The sequence below is a fragment of the Fukomys damarensis genome, unplaced genomic scaffold (genome assembly GCF_012274545.1).
Source record: "Fukomys damarensis isolate Sample0158 unplaced genomic scaffold, DMR_v1.0_HiC HiC_scaffold_24, whole genome shotgun sequence".
Taxonomy (NCBI): domain Eukaryota; kingdom Metazoa; phylum Chordata; class Mammalia; order Rodentia; family Bathyergidae; genus Fukomys; species Fukomys damarensis.
This window is the reverse complement of record NW_022900936.1, coordinates 71,984,549-72,007,240: the sequence shown is the minus strand read 5'-3', so window position 1 is coordinate 72,007,240 and position 22,692 is coordinate 71,984,549. Positions and strand designations below refer to the sequence as shown.

The 22,692-nt window shown below is 52.1% G+C and overlaps 1 protein-coding gene across 9 annotated transcripts in view; it reads right to left on the bottom strand.

The window, feature by feature from the left end:
• Window positions 1-22,692, bottom strand: part of Atp2b2 (ATPase plasma membrane Ca2+ transporting 2) — a 241,002-nt gene that overhangs the window by 15,326 nt on the left and 202,984 nt on the right. For all 9 annotated transcript variants that reach the window (XM_010619264.2, XM_010619211.2, XM_010619217.2 and 6 more), the window contains 5 exons: window positions 14,474-14,715; window positions 13,586-13,820; window positions 3,840-4,019; window positions 3,599-3,686; window positions 141-247 (listed from right to left, as the gene is read on the bottom strand). In XM_010619264.2, the coding sequence (XP_010617566.1) occupies window positions 141-247; window positions 3,599-3,686; window positions 3,840-4,019; window positions 13,586-13,820; window positions 14,474-14,715 (852 nt within the window). The remainder of the gene's footprint in view (window positions 1-140; window positions 248-3,598; window positions 3,687-3,839; window positions 4,020-13,585; window positions 13,821-14,473; window positions 14,716-22,692) is intronic.

Genomic DNA, 22,692 nt, shown 5'->3' with positions numbered 1-22,692 from the left:
GCAATCTGAGTGCCTCACACACACACACACAAAGTGGATGGTGGGTGGAGTGAGTGTGAACTGGGGGTGCTGCAGGCCCCCTCAGCCTTTATCTATGAGCTGCTCCCAGATGCCACCCAGGCCCCCTGAGATGCTCCTACCATGGCGAAGCCCACATCAGCCTTCTTAAGTGCAGGTCCATCGTTGGTCCCGTCCCCAGTCACGGCCACCACCTGCCGCTGCTCCGTGTGTGTGCTGTCGATGATGCCTGTCAAGGGCGAATGTGCTCAGGGCTCCCAGGCCAAGGAGTGGGGTAGCCTGGGCCAGCCCTGGCCAGCAGCTCAGCCAGACCCCTGTCCAGGCAGCCCCTACTGTCATGGCTCTTCCTTAGGGCATGCTGGGCACCTATGTTGGACCCTGCCCACCTTGTTCTTGACAGCCCTCAGCCACACTGGTGGCCGCTGCAATCAGAAACACTGTTCCCCCATCTCCTCGGCCTGTCTCAGGGGCCCTCAGCCTCTCTGGGGTCTCCCAGCATTTGCCAGGTCCAGTCTGCTCTTCCTTGGCTGTGCCATCCCCTGGTGACCTCAGCCTTGTGGCTCTATGCCTTGACCTCTCTGCAGACATTCATCCTCAATAAAATACTCCACAGAAACCAGTGTGAGCAGGTGACACGTGGTCCAAGCTCCTAGCTGGGCCAGGGACCAGGTAGATGACAGGCATCATCTCAAGGGACTCCCCAGGCAGCGGCTTCCCAGGCAGGGATGTCTCTAGACAGGACTGAAGTTTGGGTATCAACCCTGACCTATTCCTGCCCTTTACAAGTCAGTGTTCACAAAGGCCTGCATTTCGTGGCTCCAGAACCCCACAGGAATCCTGCCTTGCCCTCTGTCCAGATCTCTGCCCCTTCCGCGCCTGCTTCCCACAGCGGCCCCAGGGTCTGCCTCTAACACTCTGGCCTGGCCCTGGCCCCCCAAGTCGCTTTCTCTGTCCCTCCTGGCTCTGGGAGACATGCGCATACCAAGCGCCCCCCACCAGGCCGTCATGCTGACCTCTTCAGTTGCACGAGGCTGCCCTGTCCACGCCATCTCCCCATCTGTAGCTTCAGCCTTTTGCTGCCATGGTGACCTACGCCCACCCGTGTGGGTGTCTCCCTGCCTATGTCAGGCAGGCCGTAGAGGAGGTAAGGAGCCCCTTGCCCTATGGCCCCATTCCCTTTAAAGCGCCCCTATACCAGGTCCTGCCCCACACCTGGTGCCTCGGGAGTGACCCTGGGCTGCCCTGATCCAGCCGGTGGCCAGTCCCCAGTCCCATCTGCGTGGCCTGTAGAACCTTTGTCCTCGCTGGTCCTCTGAGAGGCACTGGCTCCTCAGGTGAGAGAGGTGGAGTTTTCTCTGTGGCTACCAGGCCAGCGCAGACTTCTCACAGCCTCCAACCATTCCCAGTAGAGCAGAGAGCTGAGAGGAAGCCCCCTGCCAACCTGACCCTCTCCTTGCCTTCAGCCCTGCATGGCCACCAGGAGCTTCCCTACAGCCACCTCCATATCCTGTCCTCTGACTGTTCGGCCTGTGCACACAGGTGTCCTTCCTGCACCCCTCACCCCTGCTGTTCCCTGCTCCTCAGCCATCCCTCTTGGGTTCCCTTGGACAGGATCTCAGCCTCCACTGCTACTCAGGTGGGAGCTCAACTGCTATCCCAAGTGTATCCCTTCTCCTCAGACCTGTCCCTCCTTGGCAACACCCAAATGTCCACCTGAAAGCCATGGGGCAGACTGTCATGCAGGCTCTCAGACACCAAAGACCCTCTTCCCTGTGTCCCTCCTGATAGTGGAAGTTCTCCACCCGGAAATGTCGCTCAGCCCTGCGGACTGCAGACTGCTGGCCCTGCCACCACTCAGTCCAGGCAGCAATGGTCACACTCGACAATCTTGTTGGTCCCTCCCCACCAAGCAGGATTAGCTTTCTAGACAGGGCTCTTCCCCTCCTGTTTTCCCGTACCCTGGCTCTGGGGTAACAGTGCAGGTCAGCTGGCTCCTCTCTCGGTCGTGGGAGGGCCCAGCCACTCTGAGCTCGGCAGTGCCTTCCCTGCACGAGCCCCAGCCTCCCTTGGGGACCTGGGCCTGACACCTTCCCGGCTGGAGTCAGAAGCTGGCGAGGACCCAGCACACTTTTTGCCCACTCAGCCTTTCACTCTGCAGGGACATGAGTGCCCCATTCACATCTGCTGCATGGAAACTGCACTATGGATTTTAGAGGGAGAGGCTATGCCTGGCTAGGGCAGAGGCTGGCACATGTAGGACCTCCAGAAACAGCTACTTGGAGAGTGAGTGAACTGATGAGTGGATAAGAGATAAGAATGGGGTGGGGACCCTCTGCTCCAGTGTCTGTGGCTCTAATTCTGTATTTCTAACCTCAGGCCAGATTTGCCTCCATTAATGTCCTCGGGCAACACCCTTAAGACAGAAATTCAAGCCATCTAGGGAAAATTTTAGGTAGAAAAATGGGGAAATTGAGTCTCAGAGTGGAGGGACTTGCCAAGACCACAGAGCAGGTCAGTGGCAAAGCAGAGCTGTGAACCAGGAGTATGGTGTGGATATGATATGCTCCCCCAAAGGTTCACTGTGTTGACAGCTTGCTGCTGACGGGTTGAGAGGTGGCTGGACGCCTGATTCACTGAGAAGGCACACCAGGATGGCATCACTGGGAGGGGGTGAGACCAGGAGTGCTGGGCCTTGCTGATGTGGCCTTGGGAACAATCTCTGGTCCTCAGCCCCTTCTCTGGGTTCTTCCATCTCTCTTTGCCTCCTGGCCTTCATGAGATGAGCTCCTGTGGTACCCCATATCCCTGCTCCAATGTTCTGTGTGGCCATGGCCCAGAAGCAATGCTGCCAGGTGACCCTGGACCAAAACCTCTGAAGCCATGAGCCCAAAATAAACTTTTCATCCTTTAAACTGACTTTGTCAGCTATTTTGTCACAGCGACAAACGTCCGCCTGACAGGGCTGTGTGACACTGGAAGGGGCCCCCAGCTGGCCATCCAGGCTTAGCAATCAGTGTTCGTCCCTCTCTGGAGGAAGCACAAAGGAGAGTCTGGCTCAGGCTGCTGTTCCCAGGTGGCCCCATCCCCAGTCATGGTCACAGACGCCGACCAGGTCCTCACAGGTGAAGCTGACCAGGGGTCTCAAACTGAGCTCTGGGACCAGATGAGAACAAGTGAGCAAGCTGGGTGTCAGCAGCGGCGGGGTGGGTGGGTGCTGCCAGACAGCAGAGAGCAAGGTCTGTACAAATTCACTCAAAGTCAGCAGAGGGAGCCAAGAGATGGCGGGAGGGGAAGGGCATGGAAGAGGAACTGAGTTGTGTTACATACACGAATCAGCTCCTCACCACGGGCATGGTCACTACGGACTGCATTAAAATTAAGAAATCAGCATAAAGAGGTCCCACAGTGGGGGCCCTTGGGCCTCGAGCCAGATGGGTCCCACAGCTTCCTGGAGGAGTTGGAGGCACAGAAGAAGCCCAGGGCTGAGTGTGGATGATGGATGCACACTCTCAGACGAGGGGAATGCCAGGAAGCCAGAGTGGTTCCCGGCTTGTATAGGCCTCAGCTCTGCCCCACTTACCTTTGACCAGGGTGTGCTTGTCCGTGGGGGAAGAGCGAGCCAGCACTCGCAGCTTTGGCCAGATCTTGTCAATTCGCTCCTGCTCAATCTGGAGAGGGATGGGGTAGACGATGGGTCGGGAGGTTGGAGAGAGACACTGATTGAGGCTCAGGGATGGTAGGCTGTCAGTGGCACACAGGGCGGCTTCTGTATAACCATGCAGTGCCTCCCCTCTGGGCACCCTTCACCCCGGGCCACACACCTCCCCCTTCTCGTTGCGGATCCTCCGGTTGAACTCTTTGCCCTCCAGGCACAGGAAGTCCTCCCCAGGATGGATGATACCACACTTGATGGCGATGGCTCGGGCCGTGTTGATATTGTCACCAGTGACCATGCGGACCGTAATGCCTGCCCGCTGGCACTTGCGGATGGCTTCAGGGACCTGGACAGGAGGATGGGAGTCATGGCGGAGGGCACCACCTCGGGTAGGCCTTCCTCTCTTTCATGGAACCCCAGTGGGTACCTCTCTCAGGCAGCTCCAAGAAAGGGGACTAGGTAACCACACATGGCACCAAGTCCCTGCCTCCTCTCCTGTGCCCAGGGGAGGCATAGTTAATCTATTGCAGCACCCTGATTAGACCTGGTGGGGCCTCAGAGTTCTAGGCAGCTGGCACCTTCTGACCATGATAGTCTATCCTGAGACAAAGCCATTGGCTACCGTGATCTGGCAGAGACTTTGGAAAGATCCACAGAAGCATTCCCTTTAGACCTGGTCCTGGGCAAGACTGTCTAGTACTTGATAACTACATTTGAAGTTGCACCGGTTTCATTTACAAACTCTGTAATACGCCTGTGTATTTTCAAATTTGGGGGGGACATTTGCATTTGGGGACATTTTATTTACAGACTGTGATATTGGCTTAGAATAATTACATGACTGTGCTTTGTGTCAACTACGATGCTTCAAGGACAAGCAAGGGCTGCATCCTGCTCTCACGACTGCAGTGACAGACTTATGTCTAGGCCAATGAGGTCAGATCAGACCCAGCTCTGCCAATCAGAAGGTGGCAACACCTACTACCCCTCCTCCACAAAGCATGGGATTCACTCAGCAATCGGGATATGGAAACTGGCCTGGAGCTGCTGCAGCCCTCTATGGGGAACAAAGATCAATCAAAAAAGTGATTTGTACCCATGGGCAGTGACAAATAATAAAATAATAAGGCTGTATTTGCTGCAAAGCATCTTTGAGTAGCAGAGAATATGGCAAGGGCAGAAAATTCAGTCATACAGAAAGACAAAAGCAGTTAGACTTTCAAGCTGGAGGGCCCAACCCAACTCCCCCTCCTCTTGCATAGCACAGGGATGGGTTTCTCACTCCTCTGCTTACTGGGCTGCTCCACTGCTGAGAGAACGCGAAGCCTGCCACAGACTGGCTGAACTCCCTCAAACATACATCCTGGTCCAGAGCCCACAGCTGTGAAGAGGGCCTTCCCCCGGGAGAGGGTCTTTTTGGCAGTGATCAAGTTCAGCTGAGGCCACCAGGGTGAGCCCTTATCCAGAGTGACATGGGGACCTCATGGGGAGATGAGACAGAGATCAGGTGTATACTTCTGGGACACAGATCTCCAGAAAAGAGGCCCTGAGCGACCTCTCTCACTGGCCTCTGAAGCAGCCAGCCTCCTGCTGCTGGAATCAGATGGCCTTCAGCTTCCCGAAGGCAAGCAGGTGTAGGGCATCTGAGCCCTTCAGCTGTGGTAAGAGTCCCTGTTGGCTCAGGCACACCTGTCAGAAGCTGAAAGCATCATGAATTCTAAAAATGCGCCATGCATGTCTAACCCACTGCTGCCCTGCACTAGCCCAGCAGGGCTCAGCAGAGGCTCACTTGCTCCCTGTTGGGATGGATATGGCTCTCGACACCCCCCCCACCCCCACCCCACCGCATCTCCAGAGTGTGGTGCTGTGTACTGCTATCTCAGGAAAAGATCTAAACTAAAAAAAAAAAATGTTTTTTGGTGTGGTGCTGGAGATTTAACCCAGGGTCTTCACAGAGCTGCATTCTCAGCCCTTTTTAATTTTTTAAAAAAATTTTGAGACAGGGTCTTGCTAAGTTGCTAAATTGCCTGGACTGGGCTCAAATTTGTAATCCTCCTGCCTCAGCCTTCCAGAGTGCTGAGTTTACATGCATGGGCTACACCATGTCCAGTTCCAAATTCAAAATTTGAAGTATAGCTTTCACGGAATGCATATCAATTTTAAACCACTGTACTTACCCTGTACCATAAGTTGGGGACTGCCTGGACTGTAATACAGCAGCCCTAAAAAACTAACACAGAATCATAGCCCTGGCATCAAACATGACTATGGACACCTCCTGCCCCCTGCCCCTTTCAAGGGCTGAGCTGACATCTGTTCACCCTATCCATAATGTGGGCGCCATGCCACCCACTGTCAGCAAGGGTGTGAGGAGGCTCTGAGCCAAGGAGCCACCAGCACCACTCCTATCACAGGGACATGCCAGTCCTTCCTCAGGAAGGGCAAGAACAAAGATGGGCCTTGAGAATATCTCGCTTATTTCCATGCCACCATACCACTGGCCACTCCTTTGGTCCCACCAGCATCTCCAGCTGGGAATGCTTCCCCGCCCCTTGGTCTCTTTTTGTCTGGCCTGACCCTCTTCTGTCTTTCCCAAATCCTGCCCACCAGTGACTGCCTAGGCATTGGCCTATGGTCGTTATCTGCTTCAGGGATTCCAACTTGATACTGGAGAGAAAATCCAGGCCTCTGTGCATGGCCATCTTTTGGCGGAGGGACACACACCCTAGGATAGCTCCTGGATCTGGGGACAGAGGCCTCTCAGGTACCTGAACAGTCTAAGGAACAGCCCCATGCAGAAGGTAGTGACCTCCCCATACTGAAGGGCTGGAGCAGGGCCAGGAGGCCACATGCTCCCCTGGGGCTATTTCCAGGGCCTGGGAATAGCCTCCTGTATCTGCTCAGGTATGGGGGGGCATATAAGCAAGGCCTCAGCCTCGCATCCCAGCAGCAGCTCAAAGAAGCCCACAGAGAGGGTGGGAGAAGGGGTATGGACGGCCAATGTCCCATTCATACCCTTCACACTCTTCTGATCTCAGGTGCCGAAGATAGGACAGAGCTCTTCCAGAAACACCTCATCTGGCTCTGGTCCCAAAGAGGATTTTAGGTTATGTTTCAAACTTACTTAAGGCCTTGGTGTTGGAACGGACTGGATCATTTGGCTCTAATGGTCTGTCATTGCCCACCTCTGTTCCTGGGTATCCCCAAAAGATGGCCAGCCAGTCTGCCTGTATGTCTCCAATGATGGGTGTTCATCCCTCCAAAGTTGGCTGCTCCACGGTACACCAGGTCTAGCTTATTCTTTCATAACTTTTCTATTTTCAGATAGCACAGTGTTTCCTGTGTCAGACCCACACACTTGTGCCTTGGGTCTTTGGTGCAAGCCTAGATAAAGTGCTCTAGGAGCACAGAGGAACACACTGTTAGTTGATAAAGAAGTAAGTGGGGAGGAGAAATCAGCGAGTGCTTCCTGGAGGAGGGAATGTCTATGCCAGTTCTGCTCCATCAAAAGCAACAGAGGGGCAGCACTCTGGAAGACATTTGCATAGGAAAAGACTTTATGAACAAATTCTCAGTAGCACGGGAACTAGCAGAAAGAATCTACAACTGGGATCTCATCTTATTAAAAAGCTTCTGCACTACAAAAGAAACCATCAACAGAACTAAGAGACAACCTACAATGTAGGAAAAAAATTTTACCAGCTGCTCCTCAGACAAAGGACTATTATCTAGAATATATAAAGAACTCAAAACAATCAGCTCCCCCAAATACAAAGACCCGATTCAAAAATGGGAATCTGAAATGAACAGACATTTCTCAGACAAAGAAGTAAAAGCAGCAAGTAAATATATGAAAAAATGTTCCACATCACTGGTCTTTCGAGAGATGCAGAGGAAAACAACACTGAAATTCTCCGTTACCCCACAAAGAATGGCTGCTATCAAGAAATCACACAATAACAAATGTTGGTGGGGTTGTGGGGAGAAAGGAACCCTTCTCCATTGTTGGTGGGAGTGCAAAGTGGTGCAACCACTGTGGAAATCAATATGGAGATACCTCAAAGAGCTGGCACTAGAGGTTCCATTTGACCCAGCCATAGCTCTGCTGGGTATCTTTCCAAAAGAATTAAAAGAATCATATTACAGTGACACATGCACACCTATGTTTAATAGCAGCACAGTTTGTAATAGCTAAAACTTGGAAACAGCCCATTTGCTCATCAGTTGGAAACTGGATAAAGCAGATGTGGTTTTTCTATAAAATGGAGTACTACTCAGCCATAAAGAATGATAAATTAGAGTCACTCATAGGAAAATGAATACATTTTGAGGATATACTCCTAAGTGAAATAAATAAGTCACACATGTGTAAATACCAAATAGTTTCTCTGGTGTGAAAAACTATAATAGTACACAAGATCCTAATGGGATAATTAACAACGTGAAATAGGGAGAAAAGGGCTAAAGGTGTAGGGAAAGAGGGAAGGGTAGGGGAAAGGGAATAAGGGAAAAGAAAAAATGTGAGAAAATGAAAAAATGGAAATAAAGAGTTTATAAACGTGGATGGGGGGTGAAGGGAGGTCAGGGACAAGGGGAAAAAATGAGAACCAAGACCTGTCATGTAAAGGTACAAGATCCCAATAATGAATGTAACTGTACTGTATACCTAGAATGTACCAATAAACTCAATAAAAAGAAAAAGAAAAAGCAACAGAGGCTCTGCCAGGGAGGGGGCCACACAGATGAGCACAGAGTGGCTGTCCTGGCTGTAGACCCACTCATGAGGTATATAGGAACAGGAGGCCCCAGATGTGAAGGGCCTGGGGGCCATGCTTCAGGTGACCTGAGGGCTGGGCTAAGGAGAGTGTGGGCTGGGGCCTGTGGTCAGAAGGTGGTCCTGCTGGGGTTGATGTGGGGAGACTTGCTTTTGGGACTGTTTCTTGGATTAACAACTGGTCACCTCCAGGCTTCTCCCAACAGGCAGCAATGTGAGAGGCCAGGCTGATGTACAGATCAGCTATGGGGTCAGAGGGCTGAACATGAAGGGCTGAACTGGAATCTGCTCACCGTGTCTACACCGTAGGGGTCATGGAGCCACCGGCACCATGCCTATCATGCGGACCTGCCAGTCCCTCCTGATTGGGCTTTGAGCGTCCTGTGTAGCCTTTTCTCTCACAAGTGCAACAGGATTGTCACAGGTCTCCAGAGCTTGGACATCTGCGTCCAGGGTCAACAAAGTCCCAAAGGCCTCTGCATGAGAAGCTTGGTCCCCAGAGGGCTGTGGTGCTGGGAGGGGTGGAGCCTTTGGGAGGTGGGACATAGGGGCAGGGCCTGGTGGTGAGGGCTGGCCTCTTCCAGGTCTCTCCTTCCTTGCCAGCCGCCTATGAACTGCTCTGCTCTTTAACACTCTTGCCAGGGCCCTGAAGCCATAGGCCAGCTGACCATGGACAAGATAAAGCAGTTATGTCCTTTATAAACTCTTGTCTCAGGCATCTAGTTAAGGTAATGGAAAGCAGACTCTTTATCTCCTCCCTTTGTCCCATTGGTCCCTTCCTTCCACCTCTGTGAATTACACCTGCCGGTCTTCTGTGGGGAATGCTTCCTGTGCAGCCTCCACTCCAGTGGGGTGGGTTCTGTCCCTTATCGCTCACACATTCACTCATCCAACAAACATCTACAGAGCATTCAACTGTTCAGGGAACAGAAGACCCAGAGATGATTACGACTCAAGCCCCAGAGGCATCAGCACGCTGGAAGTACACTTTCTATATAAGAAAATCACTGTTACATTTTTTGAAAAATGGCTTCTTTCACTGAAATTATCCTAGATATTTCTCACTAAGGAAAAACAGCCAGGAAATGTGTGCTTCCTGTTTTCATTAAGCAAAGGCTTTTGAGCATCTGTTGTTTCTGAGGACAGCCCTCGGCTTGACTCCAAGGCCTCCACACACTCTTGATGATAACCCTGGCCCAGCCCAGCAGCTGCTCCTTCAGGCTGTGTGCTGGCTGTCTGGCTCTGCCCCTGGACTGTGGGGGACCCAGGGAGGCTGAGACCATTTTCCTGCTGCTGTGGATGGAATGTGAGCTTGTCCGAGGGCCTTGCAGGTGCTCCAAGTGGGGGTCATGCCAGGCTGGACACACTCGAGGGAGTCTCTGTGCAGAGCTGCCCAGCATCCAAGGCTGGGGATGGATAGTGCTGTGGGCAGGGAAGAGGCCCGGGGAAAGGATCTGGGAGAGTGGGAAGCGTGACCGACAGCGGTCCTGAAGTTCCCTTTCTGCTGGAGGCTGAGTCAGGGATCACAAGTTTGAAGCCAGCCTGGGCAGTTTGGAGCCTGTCTCACAGTAAAAAACTAGAAAGGGCTGAGATGCAGCTCAGGGGTAGGACACCCTTAGGGTTAATCCTGGTTCTGCAGAACCAAAACCGCCGAAGCTCACCACTACTACCATAGGCATGGACAGCCCTGGAGGGACAGTCATCCGGGACACAGGAGACAGCAGCTGCCACTGAGGTGGGCATGGGCGCAGAGACAGCAGGGTGCTCTGCACTGTGCTTCTAAGCCTTTTGAATGTGGCCCTGCACACTCGAGTTACCAACCCTGAAGCAGACAGATGTTTTCAGGTCTTAGTGCCGTGTCCATCTGAACTTGCCTACCGCCTTCCAATCAGCTATGCCCTGTAACCATGAACATCAAGGGACCCACCTCTTTTATTTATCAGAGGGAGAAACCGAGGCTTGGGGGAAGACCTGTACCCAAGGCCAACACGAGGGAGTGGAAAGGCAGTGTTAGAACCCAGGTCCTGACTTTACTGTGACTCTCTGCTGGTCATTCTAATGTAGTTTATGACTTCTCTCCCTAGATGCTGGGGTGGGGATGGCTTTGTCTGTCGGCTGCCTCCCTGTCTGAGAAAGTCAGAGCCTGGAAGGGAACTGAGGGGCCTGATTTGCAGATGAGAAGACTGAGGTGCTGAGAAGAGGAGTGGCTTGTTGGCGCTGGAATTGGAGCTTGCAACCAGGGCCCCCCCAAGTCTGTCTGTAGTCACCTCTTGCTACCACACTGTCCACAGGAAATGGAGGCTCTCTCTCTTCTGAAATGCCTTGTGCCATCTCATGTGGCACCCAGGCAAAGGCCCAGGGGCAGGGAGGCAGAAAGCCTGATCTAACCTCGCTCTGCTTGGCCACTTATAGGGAGACCCACTCCGCAGGCCTGATGGCCTCACTTGTACACTGGGGATTGTGGGGTGGCACGGAGATGGGACCAGCAGCTCTAACCTCAAGTGGGACCCCTTGAGTGACTGTGAAATTCAGTTCAGTGGATGATATCCACATTCAAAACAACAAAGGAAAAAGAATAGATAAAAAGCATTCCTGGCATCACATTACTTTGGGAACCCTTATGGGTTAATGAGCCACAACATAAAGTATGTTTCACCTTATTGTGGGTCATGGCCAAAACATGCTTGCGACTGATGTTTTCTACCCCACCTCAGGGACGTTCCCAGGCAAGGCGCTGAGCCAGGAGCTCTTGGGCCCAGCAACTTCCCACAAGGTGGCAACTCGCCATCTCAGGGCCAAGTGCACACCAGATGGTAGGGCACACAGTCTCTTAGGGGGCTGATTAGTGGCCTGTCTGTAGAGAACTGTGTCTTCAGGGACATACATATGGGCTCCAGGCTTGCTGTCTGAAGATCTGGGTAGGAGTGAGGAGCTGAGTGAGACCCACTGAATGGTGTGTGTGTGTGTGTTTTGTGTGTGTGTGTGTGTGTGTGTGTGTGTGTGTGTGTGTGTGTGTGTGTGTGTGTGTGTATTAGAACGAGACAGTGTTAGACTGGACTTCAAGTGTATTCACTCTCATTCTTTCATTCCACAGACACAAGCATTTCTGAAGGTCAGGCTCTGTGTTAGTGGCTGCTAGACGTGGATCTGCAGCAATGAGCTGACGTGGCAGGGCCTGAAGCAAGAGGATCCTCGGTTATGGGCAAATGACCTCATGCCAGACACACTGTTGACTGCTCATGTGTGTGATCCGGCACCACACCATACCCTAGCGCGTGTGCATGTGTGTATACGTGCACTATGACTGTTCCCAGTCTAAAGACAAGCCCAGAGAGGTTATATAACTGGCCCATTGTCACACACTGGCAAGTGTGGGGCTCCAGAATCCAGGTCTGTCTGATGTCTGAGCTGACATTTGCAGGCCTCCTTCCTCCTAGGTCTGTGACCTCTTAGTGTGCTTGTTCTTTGGAATGCAGAGTCCCACAGCAGCAGGGCCCGGAGCTTGGAGGGCGGCTCTGCTCCCCTCCCCGCCCCCTCCCCTCTCTTCTCTTCTTTCCCTCCCCTCCCATTCTCTCTCTGTTGCAGACACCTCTTTCCAGTTTTTTGCTTTTGTTTTTTGTACCAGGGATTGAACTCAGGACCTTGCTCTTGAGAGCCTCTGTCCGGTTTTAACAGGCCGTAGTGGCACAAGCTTCCTGCCCCTCCATAATTCGGCTGTGCCACACTGGAAGTAGCAGAGCGTGGCTGAGCTCACTCACAGACAAGGCTAACTGACTGCAACTAAATTCTCTCCTTCTGAATTAACCATTTGTTCTCTTCAGCGAAGATGGGCTTGTGCCCACATTCTCCAGTCCTGCCTGCTTGGACCTTGTTATCAGCAGTGTCCCAAGGCCTGCCCAGCTTCCCCTTCCCACACTTGTAATGAATAAACCCTGGATATCCTGGAATCCTTTGTTTTTGCTGCCCAGAGCAGTGTAGATCAGCCCAAGACTCAGTTTCTCTCAAGTCTCTCTGTGCTGCTCTTAATTCCCACTTTCCTATCTCTCAGACATTGTACTGGCTTGCAGGAGACCAGGACCACTGCAGGGGTCTCTGGTGATTTCCCCTTACCCTTTAGTAATCTCTCTCTCTTTCTCTCATCTTTCTTTCTTTTTAGATAAGGTTGTTTCATGAAGCTCAGATTGGCCTCAAACTCACAGTGATCCTCCTGCCTCAGCCTCCTGAGTGCTGGGATTATAGTATGAACCTCCATGCACAGCTACCCTCTCCTACTTTTAAAAGGGGAAACAGGCTTTTTGAGAGAGGGCATAGGGAAGGGCCAGGGGCCTCCAGAGAATGGTGCTAGCTCAGGTTGAGAGCACTAAAAGTGACCCCTCTTGGGGCTGGCAGCAGATGTGGCAGGCCCAGCTAGGAGGCAGGTGCAGATGGCAGCTGAATTACTTCTGGGTTATCTCCACAGCAGCACTTTGGAGGCACCAGACCACGGGTGTTTCCTCCTCAGACTTGGTTATCCAGGCAGTTCTGGAACCACACACACCACATCCTCCTGACCGAGCCGGCCCTGGACACACGTGTAGCCACAGGAAGCAGAAGGCCCACTCTGTGTGGAGCACTTGTCTTCCCCACCTCCCACCCCAGTGTTGTCCCTTCCGTGAGAGGTAACCCTCCGTTAACCTGCAAACTCTGCACCTGCGCATCTGATACAGAACGCCAGCTGTGCCACCAGGAAAGCTGGCGGGGGGACACAATCACATACCTGCGTGTGGATGCAGAGGGGAGCAAGGACTGATGCTGACACCGTAATCTGGGATCTCCTGAGGATGGAGGTCCTTGCGACTGGGCAGGTCGTTTGCAGAGACCTGGAATCTAGGCCCGAGGATTTGTTATCAGAGCCCCTGGATCCTGTGGGGTGAGGAGCCTCTCCATCAGGGCGGTCCCTACACCTATGACCTGGGGCCAGAGAGCAGAGTCCCTGCTGGCTGAGTGGACAGCTCCAGGACTGTCCTCACGGCAGAGCAATACCAGCTGGCCGGGCCACCTCTCTGTGCTCACACGAGCCAGATGTGGGCGGTGCTGGTCTTAATGAGTGTGCATGCATGAAAGGAGGTGAACAGCCCCAGACCTGGCCTCGTCCCTACCTCAGGTCGCACGGGGTCCTCGATGCCCACCACACAGATGCACGTGAGGTCACTGAGGATGTCATTCTCATTGTCCCAGTCGGGCTCGGGGTTGCCGGGGAAGTCGCGATAGGCCACGCAGATGGTGCGAAGCCCATCACAGGCCATGGGCTCAATCACCTTCTTCACCATCTCATCCCGGTCTCGAGGCCGGAAGACCCGGGGCTCACCTGCCCCACTCAATATTCTGCAGCACCTGGGGCAGGAAGAAGGCACAGAAATAAGGGCCAGCTGAGGGCCCATGGGGTCCCTGCCCCAGGATGCCCAGCTGCCACCACGGTCAGCCAGTGCTCATCTAGTTCAGCTCCCGCATGCCTTGGGGTAGACAGGCGCTGCAGTCACAGGCTGTGTTTGATGACTGTTCCACCACTGAGCTGCACCCTCTGCCCAAAGCAACGTTTTTACAAAATTCCCTTGGCGATTGCAGTGCACAGCCAGGCTTGAGAACTACTGGTCTAGGCCAAGCCCTGCAATGTGCAAGTGGGGAGACAAGAGGCCCGGGGGAGGGACGCGGCTTGCTTCTAGCATTTGCAGTTAGAGAAGCGTGGTTCATAAAGAACACAAATGCCATTAACCAACTGTATGCTAAAGGGAGAGATGAAAGAGAGACTTAAGTGTGGCCCGAGGTGGTGGAAATGGAGGAGGAAGGGTTAGCGAAGACCAGTGGGTGGGCGCTGCAGGTGAGTCTTACCATGAGACCCTAGACAGGGACCTCTCTGTGCCCCAGGGTACTAGAGAGCCCTTCCGGCCCAGGGGTACTGCCAGCCCAGCCTGGGGGACAGCTAGCACCGTGGGACCCAGCCAGCCAACGCCCCCCTTGCCGGGCTCGGCACGCCTCCAGCAACCTACTTCTTGAGCACGATCTCAGAAGCACCCTTGCTGTACATGCGGAAGCTCTCATCGGGCATCTTGATGACGGTGCTCATGGACTTGCGCACGGAGTTGAAAGTATACACTTTGTACAGCTTCTCCTCTGGCATCTGGCTGCGCACAGGCTCATAGTCCTGCTTTAGGTCCAGCACAAAGCCCAGCAGGCCACACTCCGTCTTGTTGCCCACCTGCCTGGGCAGGGCACCCTCCTTCTCTGGGGGCTGTGGGGAAAGGTGGGAGTGGCTCACACCAGCAGGGACAGCCCACAGAAGCCCCTGCCTTGGCTGCCACCTGGCCATGGGGTCACCACCTGGAGGACCACGAGCAGGGGCGACCTCGGTGAGCCCAGGCCTCACCTGGTGCCAGGCCAGGTGTCCAGGCCAGCACATCCTAGGTGACATAAGCTTTTCAGAAATGATTATTTCAAGCATAAATGAGATAATGACAATCACTGTGTATCCCCCATTCTGTTCAATAGAATCTTGATCTTATGCCATATTTGCTCCAATTTTTCTTTTTTAAGAAAATGTATCAGATAAAGGCAAATCTCCCCTGTATGTCTCTTTTCATCTACATAATTCACCCTCTGACCTAAAATCAACCTCGATCTCAAATTTGGCACTAATCACTACCATGTACATGTTTTTGTTTTTGAACACGTGGCCATCTGTTTTTCTATTGTGTTTCATTATTAGGCTGGGGTTGATACTTCTGTCCTCAGTCTCTTATCTTGTTGCTTTCAAGTTTCTGATCCTTTGTACTTTTTGGAATTGGGGATCAAACTCAGGACCTTGCACTTGTGAGGCAGGTGTGGAGCCACTGAGCTAAATCCCTGGCCCTCAAGTACCTGTTTTAATTTTGAGATAACTGTAAATTTACACCCAGTAAGAAATAATTTGAAGGCCTCTGTACACCTCCAATTCCCATGTTGACCTCCTGCATCCCTGTAGCACCAGGTCACAGCCAGGGGGTTGATTCTGACACCATCAGACCTCTCCACATCCCATCGGCTTCACAGGAACTCACGTGTGCATGTCTGCGTGTGCCTGGTTTCTACGATGGTGTCATGTCTGAATCAAGGTTGGGACACTTCATTGCAAGAGTCCCTGGATGATTCTTTGATAGCAAGTCCCACCTCTCTCCCTGCCCCTGGCATTCACAATCATTTCATTCCTCATCTTCCTTTTGTTGTGTGTGCTGCTGGAGATAAAACCCAGAGTGTCAGGCACGTGAGGTGAGCTCTGTACCACAGAGCTACAACTCAAGCCCACTTCTAAACCCATCACATACATATGGCCTCAATATGTAAATCTGGGGGCTTGGCCTTTTCACTCAGCATAATCCCCTTGAAATCCAGGCAAGCCGTTGTGGGTGCCACCAACGTGTTCCTTTCGTTTGCTGAACAGTATCATACAATGTGGATGGACCACTGCTATTTCGATGTAGGTTGGGCCAAATGAAATGGATCCTCCGTGTGTCAGAATGGTCAGACAGTGGCAACGCCATGCGTTGCAGCCAAATGTCTTTCTGTTTGGCATCAGGAGGCTTTACACAGCCTTCTCTGAATTGCTTTACCCATTCCGCATTCTGTTGTGAGATTCATCGTATTTATAGCTCCAGTTTGTTCCCTTAGTTTGGTCTATAGATTGCATTGTATGAATAAACTACAATTGGCTTCTCCTCTCCCCAGATCCTCCCTCTTTGCCTTCTCTTCACTCGCTCATTAGACACACTCTGGCACCTGCTACACGTCGGCCCTTCACAGGCAGCTCCTGCCCCGGAGACTGTCAGTGAGTCCCTGATTGCATCTCCAGCACCTGTCACTTTCCCAGGTGGCTGATTCCTGTTTTGGTACCTTCTCACTGCTGCTCCTTCCCAGAGAGCTCCTTCCCTCCCCTGTAGGGCAAACTGCTCCTCATCCTTTAAGGACAAATTGAAACCTCTCGTATTTGTGAATCATCCCCTGGGTCCGTCTCTTGTGTTCTGTTGCTCTGTGGGAACACCTGAGAGGGTCATGAAGAGCCCAGCACATAGTAGGTGCTTGCCAACTGTTTGCCAGATGGCTCAAGGGAGTTTTATCTGCCGGGAGAAGTGCAAGCTGGTGAGCTGATACAGAATGCCCACATGTGGGCACCGAGGGTGGGCTCGGCAGGTGGCTGTGGCAGTGTAGATTTGCAAGGATGCTTACTTCCCTTGTAGGCCCACGTGCACACACACATTCAGGCATCACTGAAAATTAACATGCAGCCATGCAGGTGGAGGTAGTTTCAGCACTAGTAAAAGCCACAAGAGAGAAACACAAACCCCGGAGAGATTTCTGAAATGGAAAGAATGGTAATAACCACCTCCCAGTCTCCCTCCACCTCAGCAGTCTGTCTGTTTCTACAGTACTGGAGATGGAACCCAAGGATTTTTAACTGAGCTATATCCCCCAACTTCTAAATAATATTTTCAATTTTGAGATAGGACCTCACTAAGTTGCTGAATTGTCTAGGCTAGGCTTATACTTGTGATCCTCCCGCTTCAGCCTCCTAGAGTGCTGGGATTACAGGTGTGTAACACCCACACCTGGCTCCAGCAGTGATTGTGTGTGTGTTTGGGGGGTCTCAGACCAGCTTTGCACAGAGGCTCTGGATCCTCTTCCTGAGGACTGCTTCTTTCCTGCTCAGAAGAGCAGCCAGGAAGGAGGAAGGTGGGTTCAAGATGATGCCAGCATGGATCTGCTGCACAGGGACAAACAGGCCCTCCAGCACCAGCTGGTCATGGCCTGCATCTCCTTTGCCTTTCTGCGGGCAGGGCTCAGGGGTAAGGAGCAGCTCCCAACCATGAAAAGCGGGTACCAGAGCAGATGATTTCCAGCTAAGAGCGAAACCTACCCTTTCCTTCAAGTGACTCTGTGAGAGACAGCAGAGCAAAGAGGAGTGGCTGGGGCTGTGGACAGGAACGACTGGGAAAATCTCCAGCTCCCACAGCCACGCTTACTTCCACGTCAGCCACGCTGACCCACGTCTCAGCAGCCAGCGCCCTGAAGGGCTTGGTCTTTGATGAGACTTCATTGAAAGCAGAACAAGCCTGGGTACAGCACACATTATTGGCCTTTAAGAAAATAAATTCTAAGAGCTTTGTTTTGTCTCCACAATAGACTGTCATGTTGTACTTAAGAAAGGAAAACACACACACACAGAGTTTCATAATTAACTTCCTGGTGATTTCCAGAGTTTTATGTATTCTCCACAGTAGTTTTCCCCCTCCACTAAGGAAAGAAAGTGGCGACGATACTGAGGCTCAAATAAAAATGTCTAATTATTTATTGGTCCAAGAGAGCTGAGCAGTTGGGCTGGAAAACACCCGGCATTTTATTACCCTCTGTGAAATATTTTAATTTTCCTCTAAAAGGATTTCAAACAATCTGTGGTTGAGAACGGCAGAGCGGCCTCCTCCGTAATTCCATTTGTTTCTATGAACGTGAAATCGCCTACATGCGTTACTAAGAAGCAGCGCCCTCCCCTTTTCTCTTCTGGCTTTTTTTTATCCTGTCAAACTCAGAGGTTTTGCTCTTGCTCTACAATTTCCAAGAGCCTTTTTATCTCCAGGGCCAACTCTGTGAGGAAGTTCAGGCACTGCCACTATCCCCATCTGGAGGACGGCTCTGGCAGAGGGCTGTGCCTGGGGTGCCCGGGGTGCCACAAGCGCCAGGCTCTTCTTCAGAGCTGTATCCAGCGGACCCCTCGAAAGGCGGTCAGGCCCTTCAGGAGTGCTGGGTGCAGGTGTGGATGTGACTTTGACAGCCAATTTACGCTCTGGTTGGGATGCCAGGCAATAAATGATAGCTTTGAAACATCTGCAAAAATGAGATTTAAGAAATAGTAGCACACACGATTTTATATTTATCGCATAGCCATACTATTAAAAACAACAAAAGCCTCAGGAAAGAACAAGTGTTGGCAAGAACGTGGAAAAACTGGAACCCTTCTGCAGCGTTACTGTGACTGTAAAATGTGCCAATGCAATGGTGGGGGAACAAGGTGGTGGGTTCTCAAAAACCTGAAGAGTTATGTGATCCGAAGTCCAACTCTAGGTATGTGCCCAAAATAACTGAAAAGGAGGACTCAAAGCAATGTCTGTGAACCTGTATCACAGCAGTATCATTCTACCCCTCACAGTAGAGAGCTGTGCACGATGAGCACGCAGCTAAACAAAATGTGGTCTGTGCACACTCCGGAGCCCCGGCCCTAAAAAGGAGGGTGTGCTGACACAGGCAACCACATGGATGAGCCTCGAGGACCTTGTGGTACATGGAGAAAAGCCAGCCAGAAAGGCAATAAACACGGCACGACTGCACTTCCAAGAGCAGAGGAGCTGAGTTTGTAGAGACCGATGCTAGAGTGGTCGTTGCCAGGAGCTGTGGGTGTGGGAATGGGAATTAGGTTTCATGGCATCAGAGTTGCAGTTTTGCAGAATGAGAAGAATTCTATAGGTAGAAGGTGGTGATGGCTGTGTAACAATGTGAGTGTATTTAATGTGAATAAACTATTCATTTAAAAATGTTTAAGATGGTAAGTTTTACAGTATGTGCATTTTGTCACTATAAAAAGGAAAAAAATAAATCCCATAGCAACTGCTATGGTTTGGATCTTAAACATACCCAAGGCCCAAGTACACCCAGGTCTCCAGCTAGGAACTCTTGGTAGGCAGGGGAAACTGTAGAAGATGGAGCCCAAGCGAGGTCTTTGGGTTACCAGGAACCTCAATCTCTCCCCTTCCTCCCTTTGCTTCCCAGCCGTGAGGCATCCTGCTTTACTCTCCCATGCACATCCACCAAAATGTGCTGCCTCACCATAGGCCGAAGCAATAAGGCCAGAACCCCCAAAACCACGAGCCACAACACCTCCTTTCTTTAAGAGATGATTACCTCAGTTACCTGTCACCATGACTGAAAGCTGCAGAACGAGGCAGCAAACCCCGCATCAGGTAAACTGCAGAGACTGCAGTGTAAAGATTTCCCAAAACGGGAATCTGAAAATGACTTTATGCCAACTGGCCATCTCAGGTGACCCAGCCACCACCCTCAAAGGAAAAGCATCAGCAGCAGAGCCTCTTGATGCCCAGCATGAGAACAGTCCGACCTCAACTGCTGTAGCCAAGACCTCTTCCCCTCACCCCTCAGTGCTTTCTTCTGACCCAGGCTCCCCTCACACATTCTGTCCCAGCTCCCACTTTGCTTCTTGCACTTGGAGGCCCACGGAAGAGGGTGGCAGGGCCAGGAGCACCCTGGGTTCTAAGCCAACAGCACATGCTGCCCAAGGCACTGCCACCCTCTCCAGCACCCAGACCCTTGGCTGACAGCCGCCCAAGGGTAAGCAGAGTCCAGAGGCCTGGTGTGTGCCTCCTGCTCTCTTCACACCTCTGGGCCTGGCAATGCACGGCGGCGGGACCATTCAGTGAATAACCCTGTGCCTGTGGGGTGCATCCCACGGGGGACATCTTCTAGGATGCAACGTCATACAAGGGTCTGCCTGGGAGTGGGCCGGGTGGCATCTTCTGAGGACAGGAAAAGGGTTGTGCTATGGGGCAAGACACAGGGTCTGCCTGAGGCTGAAGGTGAGAGGACGGTGTGGGGTTTGGGATGACAGAAACCCAGGCCTGGACAGAGGGACCTTGGGGACCTTGCCAAGTTCACCAGTGCATTGCTGTGTGTGTTATGGATGTGTACAGCGTGGATGTGCGTGCTGTGTGGATGGTGTAGGTTGTGGTGTGTAGAGTGTGGGTGATGTGTATACTCTATGTTGTGTGTTGTAATGTGTAGTGCGGGCTTAGTGTACATAGTGTATAGTGTGTTGTGGGGTATGTGTGTGCGTCTCAAATGAGGGGGTGGGATGCAGGAATCAGCATGTGTATTACACAACTGGAATTCCTCCTATAATTCCAGCACTATGGGGCATTAAGGCAGGAGGACTGCAAGTGTGAGCCCAACCTGAGTAATTTATCAACTTAGTGAGACATTCTTAAAAAAAAAATTAGCTTAGTGCAAAGGCCCTGGGTTCAGTCCCCAGAAAACCTCCAACCTGTCATTCCCATCTGGGGTGATTGTTTAGAACCATCTTCTCCTAGGGATGGTGTCTGTAAACAACCGACACCAAGGTCCCTCCTGTTCTGCCTGCCACGACACTCCTGTCCCACTGCCTCACCTATGCCATGCGCAGTACCTTTAAGTGTCTTCAACACTCTCTGGCACTGGTCTTGGCCAGCGCTGTCTCAGAGGTGGCCTGCCTCAGCGTCACTGGGTTTCAACCTTTCTATGGTGTCTCTGGGGAGCAGAGACAGTCCCTCCCTCCCCACTCCCCAGCTGCACCCCCAACCTGGGTTCTGAGACTCATAGCAAGTGTGATCAAGCAGATCTTTCCTATGTTCTGGGACTCCTGGAACTCCCTGGATCAGGTGGCACCGCAAGGGCACCTTGCTTTAGTGACAGGTGTGTCAAGGAGGTGGGATATCTAATTAGATGCAGTTTGGCTTATCTATTCTGGAAAACCATTCTGCGCAGAAGTCCCTCCTGAAGCCCTCTGGGGGCTCCAGGGAGAATTGTTTTCTCCCTGTAGGTCTGTGCTTTCAAAAACAGCCACATGTTCTTATCAGTCCGGCCCCACAAGCATCCACCGTCAGTTTAATAATGCAAATGCCAACTGTCTTGTCAACTTGCCTTAAAAGCAATCTCAGAAATGATAAACTCAAGCAGCCTTGGGTGACCTCAGTATGCACAGTGAGTGCCAGCAGGGAAGATGAGTGCTTCCCCAAGAAAGTGCTCTCTGCATCTGAAAACTCAGCTGTGGCCCAGAGAAGGGAGGCCTTTGGCCAGCAATAAGAGGTCAGAGGAAGTCTTGATGCTCAAAGGCTAGAGATCGCAAAGGAAATCTGAGGTTGTGCTAGAATTTCTGAGGCAGGGAAGTGATTTTTGACTAAAAGATGACTCACACAGCTTCCCTCAGAGAGGAGGTTATGTTCCTAATGATTAGAAGTAAGAGAGAAAAGAAAAGGGCCCCTGTGGTTCTCAGAAGGGACAGGGCATAGGGCTGTGGCTGGCTACCCTCAGCTCCTATATCCCCTCAGCCTGGACTGGGAGTCCTGGGAGGAGAAAACCTGTCAGGGGCTTATCCACTGCTCCTGAGTTCGCCCTAGCCTTCCTACCTCCTCAGTGTGGTCCTGCAGAGATGTCCAGGCCACAGACTACCACACTGCCCGAGAGAGCCATGTGTCGCCTTCAGGGGCATGGGACTTTGAGGGCTGTGTCTGCTAGCATTCCCTTGCCCCCCAGTGGACTTCTCTGGACTCCTCTGGGCCCAACTGTGCTACTTGGTGGTTGGGAGCAGGTTACCAGATGTCTCTGTGGCTGTTTTCCTAGCTGCACATGGCGGCGGTCCAATTTGGTCATGTGATATGAAAGGGATGCAGAGGGACAAGCAAGACAGTCGCTGGCAAAGCAAACCACCACAGGTCAGGCTCAGCAAGGATCCTGGAGGTGGAGAGAGTGATAAGCCAAGTGCTTGCTGCATGCTGAGCTCCGTGCTGTGGACTCTGCCCACATGAACCTCGTCTAAAGTGCAAAGCAGCCCCAAGCGGCATCTGGGCAAGTGTCCAGCCTGTGTGGAAGCCTGGCTTCCAGGCCCGGCTCAGCCTCTCACTGGCCCCAGGACTCGGGCCTATTCCTAGCTGCCCCCAGAACCAGGGTCTTATGAGTCAGGGATGTGATGTCACCTTCTAAGTAGAGCTATCATATAAGGCAGTACAGGGTAAGCTCTCAGTCCTGAGCCTGGCTAGTGATCTGTTCACTTTATAGACTGGGAAGCCATCTGCAGGCTCAGAGAGGTTAAACCACTGGCTCAAGGCCACACAGATGGTGCACGATGGAGCTGGAGTTTGAACCCTGGTGCCTTTGACTTCCCAGCCAAAGCTCCTAACCATCATTTAACCCCTACTGGGCTAAGTGTAGAACATTTGGATTTAAACTCTACTAACCAAGGGGATAAATGGGGACAAGTTCCTTCCCATTTCTTGGCCTTAGAAAAAGTGAAGGAGCTGGTCAGCATGGTGTATGAATCCATGTATGTAACGTCTACATGATCTACCCACAAGCACTCATTAGTTGTTGGTCTGGTCTTTTTTTAATAGACTTTTTTTTTTTTTTTTTTTTTTTTTTTTTT